Source organism: Neomonachus schauinslandi, chromosome 1 (assembly GCF_002201575.2).
Source record: "Neomonachus schauinslandi chromosome 1, ASM220157v2, whole genome shotgun sequence".
NCBI classification, from domain to species: Eukaryota; Metazoa; Chordata; class Mammalia; order Carnivora; family Phocidae; genus Neomonachus; species Neomonachus schauinslandi.
The window spans coordinates 145,360,400-145,373,180 of NC_058403.1; the positions used below are offsets into that span (position 1 = coordinate 145,360,400).

A 12,781-nucleotide genomic window follows, 5' to 3' on the forward strand; every position below is an offset into this window, starting at 1 on the left:
GAGTCTGTTAGGCTTCTGAGCGGTGTTCGGAAGATGAGACATTCTAGTTGCCTTCATATTGGTTTGAACACATTTAGAAGTAGTCTGGACAAATCTTTTATCAAGAAATGTTCCCATCATGATCATTATGATCAGGTGGGGATTTTATATTGGTAGAAAGTCAGTTTTGCTGTGAGAGCTGCCCCAACAATTGTTAAAATGTCAATGACAGTGTTTCTTGTCTTGAGGTCGCTGTTGGGAGAACCCTTAGGGACTCTGTTTAAAATGCTGTTTTGTTTTTTAATTCTTGGATTAAAATAATGAAATAATTCTGTTTTGATTTCATACAGTGCAGTTTTCTTAGATCCATTATAAATGAGTTTTAAAAACTTTCACATTCTAGAATCAGAGCTAGCTTTATTTTTAGTGAATTCATTTTTCATACTCCTATTTTCAGATATTAGTTGCTACTTTTCTACTGAAACATATACAATTTGGGCTTTAGACTTGAAGAACCCTACTGTCATGGTTTCCAAACCATCATGTCTAACTTAGCCATCTGTAACTCCCATGGAAGGAAGAGGAGAGACTGAAATATGATTTGAAAGGTGTCCAAAAGTGATTTTTTCCCCCCATAATTTCATTCTGCTCTGGTAAATGAATACAGATCCCTGGTATATGTTTGAAATAGAGTCAATGATTATTGTTACGTTTTCTAGCTTTGTTGAGATGTCACTGACATAATGTGTAAGTTTAAGATGTACTACATGTTGATTTGTTACATGTATATATTGCAAAATGATTACCAGATGATAGTGCTAGCTAACCTCTGTATCATATCACATACTTACCATTTCTTTTTTGTGGTGAGGACATTTACAATGTATTCTCTTGACAAATTTCAAATATATACTGCAATATGATTAACTATAATTACCATGCTGTACATTAGATTCCCAGAACTTATTCACCATAAAACTGGAAGTTTGTACTCTTTGCCCAACTTTTCCGCATCTTCCCCACCTGCAGCCCCGGGAACCACCATTCCAGTCTCTGTTTCGATAAGCTCAGCTTTTTTAGATTCCACATGTAAGTACTTAGATATCATACAGTATCCATCTTTCTTTCTCTGTCTTATTTCACTTAGCATAATGCCTTAAAGGTCAATCCATGTTGTTGCAAATGGCTGAATTTCCTTTTCTCTTGTGGCTGAATAATATTCCATTGTGTATATATGTTACATATATACCACATCTTCTTTATCCATTCATCCATTGACAGACACTTAAGTTGTTTCCATATCTTGGCTATTGTGAATAATGCTGCAGTGAGCATGGGGGTATAAATAGCTCTTTGAGATTCTGTTTTCATTTGTCAGTGATTATTGAGACAAGATTATGCATCGCATATGATAATCAGTTCCATGAGGAAAGGGACGCTTTTTATTTCAGCAGAATAGTATATATTTAGTGCTTTGCAAATTCTTAGTTTTCAGTGCATTTGTTTATTCAGTAATATCAGATATGATAGTAAATGTATACATTAATAATAATATAAACTTGCCTGGGGCGCCTGAGTGGCTCAGTTGGTTAAGCATCAGACTCTTGATTTTGGCTCAGGTCATAATCTCGGGGTCATGGGATCTGGCACCATGTTGGGGTAGCCTCAGGAGTCAGATGAGAGTGTGTGTAGTTTAGGAAATTATTATAAAATAATAGGCATTTATTTGAAAACTTTGAACAGGACATATGTAAAAGGGTGAAGACTTCCTTGTCTTTTCTCTACCTCTCACCTCTCAGTCCCACCCCCAGGAGACAGAACTTGGAGAGGGTCCTTCTAGATTTTCATTGTTACTAGTTGTATTATCTTTTCCTTTCTCCTTTCTGGTTATAATGTCACATTAGTATTTTCAAAAGGATTGGAACTAAGGTTTAGCATTGAGTAAATGTATTTACTTTAAACTGTTCATTTGGTGGAAGATTGAGTTTATGCCAATTAACACTTGTTTTCCTTATTTTATCAATAGGAATAGCTTCTAAAGGAAGTTCATTTTTGGAGATAAAAAATATTTAATTTTTTTCCTGAGATTTTATTTTATTTTATTATTTAAAAATTCTTTTCTTTTTTTTTTTTTAAGATTTTATTTATTTGTGTGCGAGAGAGCACAAGCAGGGAGAGCCGCAGACAGAGGGAGAAGCAGGCTTCCCTCTGGGCAAGGAGCCCGATGTGGGGCTCGATCCTAGGACCCTGGGATCATGACCTGAGCCACCCAGGCATCCTTTTTCCTGAGATTTTAAAGAAATTGAAAATATTTTTTGAAATCTTTATCTTTTCCCTTACAATTCATTTTTTTTTTTTTTTTTTTTTTTTTTTGAGAGAGCGATTGTGCACCAGGGAGCTTGGGGGAGGGGCAGAAGGAGGGAGAGAAAGAATCTTAAGCAGATTTGTCCTCAGCGCGGAGCCTAATGCTGGGCTCGGTCTCATGACCCTGAGATCATGACCTGAGCTGAATTCAAGAGTCTGACATTTAACTTGACTGGGCCACCCAGGGCCTTCTAACAATTAATCTTATATTTGATATTTTCATTATTGATCATGGTTATAGATCTGTTCAAAATATAAATCAGGAAGAAGGAGGTTATAGGACATTAATTATAATGAATGTTTTTATAAAACTATTTCTGGCTCTCTTTGTAGTCTCCCATATATGCACAGAATATGACCATCCCTTGGTTTTTCTTTCTCTTCCTTCCTTCCTTCCTTCCTTTCTTTCTTTCTTTATCTCTCTCTCTTTCTCCCTCCCTCCCTTCTTCCTTCCTTCCTTCCTTCCTTCTTAAAAACTTTTGAGGTCTTCCCATTACTTATGACATAAAATTCAAAAGTCCTAATTTGGTAGACCACCTCTGGCTCCAGCCTACTTTTCTAGTCTCTGCTTTTCCTCCTACATCTGAAGTGTGTTCTCATTGAATCAACTTCCCCTTCTTAAAACATGGTCTTCATCTCCATTTCTCCATGTGAACACTTGTTCTCTTCTCTCTGGCTTGAATTTTTTTAAATTTAATTTTTTAAAAATACCAGTATACGTACAATTAACATATGGTCTTGTATTAGTTTTAGGTGTCCAATAGAGTGATTCAACAATTCCGTATATTACTCAGTGCTCATCATGAGTAATCCCCATCACCTATTTCACCCATTATCCCACCTACTGCCCCTCTGGTAACCATGTTTGTTCTCTATATAGTTAAGAGTCTTTTTTTTTTTTTCTCCTTTTTTCTTTATTTGTTTTGTTTCTTAAATTCCACATGTGAGTGAAATCATATGGTATTTGTTTTTCTCTGGCTTATTTCACTTGGCATAATACTCTCTAGCTCCATCCAAGTTGTTGCAAATGGCAAGATTTCACTCTTTTTTTATGGCTGAATGATATTCCATGGTATATATGTGTATATATACATACCACATCTTCTTTATCCATTCATCAGTTAGTGGACATTTGGGCTGTCTCCATAATTTGGCTATTGTAAATAATACTGCAACAAACATAAGGGTGCATGTGTACCTTTGAATTAGTGTTTTTGTATTCTTTGGGTAAATAACCCAGTGGTATGATTACTGGATCAAAAGGTAGTTCTATTTTTAACTTTTTGAGGAACCTCCATCTAGTTTTCTACAGTGGCTGCAGTGGTTTGCATTCCCACCAACAGTGCATGAGGGTTCTTTTTTCTTCACATCTTTGCCAACACTTGCTGTTTCTTCTGTTTTTGATTTTAGCCATTCTGACAGGAGTGAGGTGATCTCTCATTGTGGTTTTGATTTGCATTTCCCTGATGATAACTTTCATGCGTCTGTTGGCCATCTGTATGTCTTCTTTGGAGAAATGTCTGTTCATGTCTTCTGCCCATTTTTTAATTGGAATTTTTTGTTTTTTGGGTATTGAGTTGTATAAGTTTTTATATATTTTGTTTTGTTTTTTAAAGATTTTATTTATTAGAGAGAGAGAGAGAGAGATCACAAGCCGGGGGGGTGGGTAGGGTAGAGGGAGAAGCAGACTCCCCGCTGAGCAGAGAGCCCGAGGCGGGGCTCGATCCCAGGACCCTGGGATCATGACCTGAGCCGAAGACAGACACTTAACTGACTGAGCCACCCAGGTGCCCAGAGTTTTTATATATTTTGGGTACTAATCCTTAATCAGAGGTGTCATTTGCAAATATCTCTTCCCGTTCTGTAGGTTGTCTTTTTGTTGATTGTTTCCTTCGCTGTGTGGAAGCTTTTTATTTTGATGTAGTCCCAACAGTTTATTTTTGCTTTTGTTTCCCTTGCCTCAGGAGACATATCTAGAAAAAAGTTGCTATGTCTTATATTGGAGAAATTACTACCTGTGTTCTCTTTTAGCGTTTTTATGGTTTCAGGTCTCACATTTAGGTCCCGGCTAGAATTGTCTTCACTTATTTTTCTGCCTGTCCACTTCCCATTTACCCTTCAAAAACCAGTTCAAGATCATCTTCTTATGTTGTTGACTTGCTTTACCTTCCTTTCCAAGCATAATTCGGTGAGCTCACTTCTGTTATAACACTTGTTACATTCTGTTTAGTTTATTAATTATGTTTCATCTCTGATCTGTGAACAAGTTAGGAAAAGTTCAGATGTCTGATTATCTTGGTTTGAATTCTAGCTTTGTCACTTACTAGGTACATGCCTTTGGGCAAGTAACTTTTAAGTTTTCTATGCTTTAGTTCTATTGTCTATAAAGTAGGTTAGTACTAACATCTTCCTTATATGTTATTGGGAGAACTAAATCTGATAGTCTTCTAATATTCTGAGATACCATTTTTCACATGCTAAACAATAAATATTAGATATTTATTTTTATGGCTGTTTCTTCCACCTTTACTAGTGTCTGAAAAAAGAAGGCACTTGATGTTTTTTATTTCTTAAAGGGAAGTTTTTCCATACAGACTTATAGTTTGTCATTTCAGTTAACCCTTTATAATTTGTATGCTTATCATAAGAGGCTTTGTTGTCTTAAAACAACTTCAGTTTTTACTGGCAGTTGGATTATTGTTTTATTTTTAAATATGCTGATGTTTTCCAACTTTCTTATGCCAAAATAAGTAATGAAGGAGCAAGGTAAGCACCCCAGAAGTGGATGTTATCTTTCTGAGGTGTGGTTACTGTACTTGGAGTTGTCTGATGGATCTGTTCTGTCTCTGCAGGCCTTGTGTAGAATCACCCGTCATTCTCCTACTGCCTTCCAGAGTGTTATTGAGAAGGTGGGACTGAACTCCGTGATAAACTCCCTGGCCTCAGCCATCTGCAAAGTTCAGCAGTACATGTTGACCTTATTTACTGCAATGTTGTCTTGTGGGATTCATCTTCAGAGGCTAATCCAAGAAAAGGTTTGACTTAGATTTCACCTATTACTGTACTTTAAAAATTGTTGTTGAACCATTGCAGTTGCAGGAGAAAACAAGTAATATCATCTCTATAGAATTTATTTTTCTTCTCAGGGGACCTTTTTGATCTTTGCCAAACCCCTGTACCACAAGCCATTCATCTGATGAGGTTGTAAGAGTCTTTTAGTGATTAAAATAGAAATCTAGTAAGTGGCTCTGCCTGCGTGTCCCATTTTATTAATGAAAAGCTGGAAAATTTATGAGTCCTTCCTATATGCTGATATTTCTTATGCCTCTGGCTCTTCAGCCCCCATCTCTTTCCCCATATGCTTTGTCTTCCCTTTATATTCTCTGCTTACTTGGACTCCTTTCTTGCCCCTTTCCTTGTCCAATATTTGGCTAACACAAATCACCTGGACAACTCCCTTTCTCCTGTTTTTAACTTAGTTTCCTTCTAATCCTTTGATATTTCTTTATGTACAGTAGAGTTTTTAAATATTCAGTTCTGATCCCAAAACTGCACAGCTGTGAAGAAGTCTCTGTGGTAGCCTTCCTCAACATGTCTTCTCCTCAACGTGTCTGCCCGCTAAAGAGTGATCCGAGAACCAGAAGCAATGGGCATCACCTGGGAGAGGGTTGGAAAGGCAGCCCCTTGGGCCCCACCTTGGGCCTGCTGAATCTGAATCTACATTTTAATGAGATCTCTAGGTGGTTTGTTCGAACTTTATGATTTGAGAAGCCCTGTCCTAGAGTATTAGTGCTGAGTGAGGTGTTACCAGGTAGAAAAGGTGGACCATGTTTGTATATACATGTTTGGAAAGCTATGAGTCAAAGTGAAAGGGATAGTTTTAACTGTGCAGCCTTTCCCAGTGTTTTATATGCTCATGTGTATTTTGAATCTTCAGAAGGGTAATGTAGTGTGTGGCATTCTTTAACCTTATTGGACCAATTGTCCTTTTTTTAGAGGGGAGATGCCTATCAAATTGGAGTTTTGAGAACTCGGTGAAGGTAATGCTCCTAACATGTGGAGAATGGAACCACTTACATACACTACTTGCCTTGGTTCTTGTGTGTTATGGTCCACACATTAAATTCTGGTCTTTAAAATTTCAGTAATTATGAATAATTATCTGATTTACATAGTAAACTTGATCTGTCAGAGTCAAGATGGAGAGTAAACCACTTCTTGCCTTTACTCTGATTAGTCTGATTTAGATTCTGCTATGAAGTTTGAGCCTCAGAGAAACCTGTTTTTTCCCAACAGTCTGTGTATCTAATTTTTGCTATTAAATTTTCCAAGTCATTAAGTATTGTTACATTGTATTAGAAAAAGCCCCACTTGAGTAGTTTTCTGTGTAAACTGTGATAAGAGAGGCTGAGAGTTTTTGCAGTTTTGTTTTTTTTTCCACTCTCAGAACAGGTATGGATTGACTTAGTTTCACAAGGTAGTAAAATAAGATGCATTGATTAATGTGATTTTGTAATTGTTTTATAATATATAATATTCCATGTATCTTAACAAAAGGAATGATTGAACACTGAAATGTATTGAATAAGTAATCTTTTGATTTTGATTAATACTGGTACTGAAAAAAATTATGGTAGAAAAGATATAATACAAAATTCACCATCTTCACCATTTATAAGTTTATAGTTAGTAGTGGTAAGTATATTCACATTGTTGTGGAACAGATCTCTAGAACCTTTTCATCTTGCAAAACTGAAACTCTGTGCCCACTAACCATTTAGGGTGCTGTGTTCTAAGACTCAGGGCTTTATTTGAACCTGTTTTAGTAGGCCTCCTCTGACATGGAACCGGCAGAGAAAGGAGGGCGATACCTGTGCCTGCCTCACTGGGATGGAAGTCCATGTTCCTTGGTGGGCTTCTGTTGACACCCCGGGGGTGCAGAGAGCTCCTCTTTACTGCTGGGCAAGGGTGCGAGTCCACACTCTCCATAGGCCTTCTCTGATGCCCCCCTAGCTGGGAGTGGGGAGGGCTCCTCATTTACTGTCTCGCCTGCCACTATAGGGTGGGAGTGTGAGCCTCATTTCTGGGGGAAGGTGCTGAAGGTGCAGACTTCCCACTCGCCTTCTCTGCTGCCATCTTGGTGGGGAGCGAGAAAGGAATCTGGTTACTGCTATATATGGGCGGAGACCCAGGCTCCCCACGTGGTCTGTACTGACACCAGGGTTGGGGCGAATGGCTGTTGTTGGGTGGGTGTTATTGTCAGCTCTCCACTTGCTCTTTTCTGGTGTTGACCCTGTGGGGAGAGTGTTGGCTATTGAGGGTAGGAGTTTAGGCTTCCCACTTGCCCTGGGCTGATGGGGATGGCATCATGGTTTTTCCATGATGTTCGGCTAGAGTAGAGTAGCTATTGTTTGAAAGTTTTCAATCTTTCTGGGCTGCCCCTTTCTTGGTCCTTTGGCTTGAGAGAGCTGATCTTTCTTCCGTTTTGTGCCTATCGATGTTTCTAGGCTCCTGGATTATCCAGCACTCAATCCAGGATATCTGAGGCAAAAAATAAAACCCAGTCAGTTCATTGCCATGTTGATGCTCAGGTCCTGAGGTTCCTACTGGTTCTGTCTTCTCTCTACCTTTCAGAGTTGTCTTATGTTTGTTTATATCCAACTTCCAGGGTTTTTAGTTGTGCTTAGTGGGAAGAATAGGAAAAAGTGCATCACCTCTCTCTTGTCCTTTAATTTTTAAAATGTTTCTGTGACAGGTCAATAATATGCAGTGAATTCTCTTTTAAAATGTAAGATTCTATTTTTTATTAATTAAAAAGTATTACCATTTATTGAACATTTACTATGGGCCAGTTAGTGACTTGCAATCCTGGGGTATTCGTGGATGAAACTTAGTGTGTTGAGTAATTTTGTCAAGTTAATGGAGGATGTAAGTGCTAGAGCTAATGCTCATGCCAGACAAATGAGGGACGCAGAACAGTTTTGGATAATGTTGATGTTCTGAAGAACGTAAAACAGTAATATGATAGAGTGTCTGTAATAGCGTGCAAGGAGTGCAGGTAATGATATTACCTGGGTGTGTGTGTGGGGGGGGTGGGGAGAAGTCAGGGAAGGCTTCTCTGAGGAGGTGTCATTCCATCTGAACCCTGAATGACAAGGAGTTTGCTCTGTGAGGCCGGGGGGGGGGGGGGGGGGGAGAACTTTATAGTTCAGCTTCCCTGAGGTGTGAGAGATCTTGGGAAGGTCTGGAAAGAGAAAGAAGGCCCACAGAGCTGAACCTAGTGAGCAGGGGGTGGGGAAGAGGCCATTGGGAAGAGGCTGGGAACGGAGGGAGGCCTAGATCATGTAGGATCATGATATTGGCCTTCCTCATGGGTTTTATTTTTACTTAAAAGTGCATTTAAAAAACTAGACATGTGTATTTCAGGGGCAGGTTTAGCAACCTTCTTATTGCTAAGTTGAGCTGCTTTTCTGAGTGTTTGGTTGTTAACAGGTTAGAATAAGTGAGAGAGGAGAGGACCTGGGAACAAGTACCAGCTCTACTTCCTGTTGGACAGAAGAAGAGCTGCATGTGTGCTTTTTGGGGAACCATGGACTGTATATCATGATCTTTTAAAAACTGAAAATGAGTCCCCAGAAGAGGTTCATGCTATTCCTTTTAAATAAAAGAAATTACCGTTTAGTGCCGAAAATTTAGAGGAAGCTAAAGAATAAGACAAAATCAGCTGTAATCTCACTGCCCGGAGATAATGACTATGAACATGTTGGTCTGTCTCTTTTTAGTCTTTTGTCTGTGTGTCTATGTATTTTATGCACACATTTATAAAATTAGGATCCAAATGTGTAGGTTTATCTTTTTAAAAAATTTATTAGAGAGAATGCGAGTGCACTCATGCTCATGTGTGGGGGGAAGGGGAATGGGGGGAATGGGCAGAGGGGGGAGGGAGAAGGACAAGCAGACTCCACGCCCATTGAAGAGCCCAGTGCAGGGCTCGATCCCATGACCCTGAGATCATGACCTGAGCCGAAACCAAGAGTCAGATGCTCAACCCATCTGAGCCACCCAGGCGCCCCAATGTGTAGATTTATCTTGATGGCACTTTGTCATTAAATATTCCCCAAGAACATTAAAGAGTATTATATAATTTTTCATTTTGTGGTACTACAATAATTTAATTCTTTCTCCACTATTGAACTGTTTGCTTCTCATTTTTTAATTTCCACTGACCCCGATGCAGTGAACATGCTGTTGCATACATCTTTGTGTTCACTGCTAATGGATTACCACAGGTATTATCCACATTTAGAAGGCTCTGCCTAGACAGTGCTAGACTATTCTCTAGAAAGGTAAATGATGAGAGTATAATGACTTGAAATTTAACCAGCAATCATTAGAGACATGCTATCTTTCTCTTATAATAAAACGTGGGGTTTGGGATTATTAGCAGCATACTGCATGTTTTCATAGTTATTTGCAGTTAGCAGTTAACCTGACTCTCCATTTGAACTATGTAACTGTAGCCAGGTTTTCATCTTAAACTAGACTGATCAGATTATTATTCCCTTCTGAATCATACTCATGTTCTCGAGTGGGTAGCAAGGTATTAAAGGAATTTGTTCAGGTTACTCTCTTACCTGTACGAGCTACTTGCATGTCCGTGCTCTTAGCTGACAAGTATCCAGCACCCATGTGTATCGGTGATGTTTAATTTGTTTTGTATTGCCATTTTCAAAATGATCTTCTTTCCCATAAATGTGCTAAATGGCAGAATATTCCTTTATCCAAAAACAGGTGTTAGTTCCATACACTGGGATGTGAAAAGTGAGCGATCACAGCCATGGTGACAGGGGACTCTCTGAGTCACAAATCATGTGTTCTGAATATTCTAGTAACTGGAGAAATTGAGCAAAACAACAAGTGACAAGTAGTTTTTCCATTTTTTTTTTCTTCCCCAAATACTCAACATGATACTTTTTGTACCATTGGTAGATGGTACTTTATTTATTTATTTTTTAAAGATTTTATTTATTTGAGAGAGACCGAGAGAGTGGGAGAGAACACGAGTGGGGTGAGGGACAGAGGGAGAGGCAGGCTCCCCGCTGAACAGGGAGCCCGATATGAAGCTTGATCCCAGGACTCTGGGATCATGACCTGAGCCGAAGGCAGATGCTTAACTGACTGAGCCACCCAGGCACCCCAGTAGATGGTAATTTATATGTAATTCCTGTGTCATTCCTAGAGGTTAGGAATTGATAACTTATTCACAATTCAGATACATGAGTGGCTATGAACAAGAGGCTTCTAGAAGGTATGACCAGGTGTAAGAGAAAAACATGTAGGTTAGGTGTGAGTTCATTTAGTAATCCTTGCCCTAGAAAGTTTTTTTTGGTTTTCCTTGCTGTTTTAGTTTTATTTTTGTGGTTCTTCCAAGCTGTTAATGTGTCCTACAGGTATTCAATATTTAAGACCTGGGGCTGGATTAGTTTGGGAGTTCATAAATGTATTTCCTGCTGTTTTATTGAGGAGAAAGATGTTGGATGAGGTCATCGCAATTTCCCTTAATTACCAGAGCAAGAAATGTAGAGTAGGAAATGCTAATCTAATGTATTTTTATCAGGTTATATTTATAACTTTTGTGAATTTTGGGGTTTACATGTTTAGTATAGAAAATTCAGAATGTACGAAATACAGACAACTGATGTGCTTACCTCCCTGAGGTAATCTCTGTAAAAATTCTCATATTCTATCCCTTTCAAATTCATATTTGTTGTGCATGGATACACACACACACACACACACACACACACGTGCACATGCATTCCCATATTCCCTCCTCTCTGCTGTCACACACACATACTGTTAGAATCTTCTTTGCAGAAATTGGATCAACTATATATTGTTTGGTAATCCATATTTTTTCTATTCCATGACATGTTAGGAATGTGTGTCTAAGTCAGTATAACTCTTCAATATTATTTTTAAAGGGTAATGACATTCCATCACATGAAGGTATCACCAGTTAGCCCAGCAGCTCACTACTCCCCATCTAAGAATTATTTTGCCATTGTTTTCCCAGGTAGAACATTCTTATGGCCTTTTGTGTGGCCATCCTTAATTTTTCCTTTAGGATAAAACTTTTAAGTAAAATTGCTAGGTTAGTCTCATTTTTAGAAAGTTCCTTTCTCTTCATAGTTTATAGATTTAAAAAAACCCCACTATGGTTGTATGTATGTTTGCAGATAGACTCAGTGCCAGTAAAGACTGTGGTAACGTTGCATCCAGATTATGTGTCTCTCACATCTGCCAAAATGTTTTGGTTTCAGGCAGTATTAAGTGCATGGCTACAATCCCATCATTCCTTTTGATTTACTTTTCTGTCTTTGAAAATTTCAGCCTGGATACTTAGAGATCACTTGGTAAGTTCTCTTTTTCTTTTTTTCATAATCTCTTACATTCACTGAACCACAGTGAGTCATTTCTGGGTTGCTGAAAGTTGTGGCTCTGTTACTTTGGTCTAGAAATCATGCTAATTATGAAATCTATTTCTTGTAACGTCAGGGTGTCTGATAGAAGCTGACTGGTTATGGAATTTAGAAATCTGACCAGAACAATAACAGAATCTTAAAAGGTATCTGTTTTTGCCAGTATGGCTGACTTGTCCTTGCAGGGACAAGACTGAATTTTCAGGAAAATAACAAAGATGCGGAAGCTAACAGTGAAGATGAAATGAAAATTGGGAGGGCTACTGTGAGAGTGACGGGGCCACAGACTGGTTATCAGGGGACTGGAGTCTGTGTGTGTGTGTGTGTGTGTGTGTATGTATGTAGCATATGTGTATGGGGTGGGGATATGTGTGTGTATGGAGTGTGGGGTGTGTGTGTGTGCAGGGTTTGTGCATGTATGTGGGGTGTGGGTGTGTATAGGGCATGGTGAGTGTGCAGTCTGTGTGGAGGGTTCGTGTATGCAGGGTGTGTATGTGTGTGTGTGTGGGTGTGGTGTATGTGTGCAGGGTGGGTGTGTGTGGGGTGGGGGTATGTGCAGGGTTTGTGTGTGCGGGGGGGTGTGGGTTATGGATGGTGTGTGCATGTGTGTGCGCACACGCGAGGGTGTGTGTGTGTTCAATAAGAAGAGTGAAACCTAAAAACCATTGAGAGAACAATGTAATTGGCCCATATATACCCATCATCCTCATCATCAATTTTCAGTACATGCTGATGACGTCTCATCTCTGCTCCCTCTTCACTTGTACTTCATTTCTACACACTCCTTTTACCTCTGAATTATTTTGAAGCAAAACATGGACATCATATCATTTGTAATTATTTCATCTATATCTGTAGAAGATAGCAATCTTTTAAAATAGATATATTCACAATATTATTAAACACCAACCAATGAATAAGTTCTCTTCCCCCCCCCCCCCCCCCCCCCCCCCCCC

General features: G+C 39.0%; 1 protein-coding gene across 1 annotated transcript in view; it reads left to right on the forward strand.

Annotated features, from left to right (window-relative positions):
* Positions 1-12,781, forward strand: part of ULK4 (unc-51 like kinase 4) — a 607,678-nt gene that overhangs the window by 122,188 nt on the left and 472,709 nt on the right. The window contains exon 21 of the mRNA XM_044912620.1: positions 5,196-5,378. Coding sequence (XP_044768555.1) covers positions 5,196-5,378 — 183 coding nt within the window. The remainder of the gene's footprint in view (positions 1-5,195; positions 5,379-12,781) is intronic.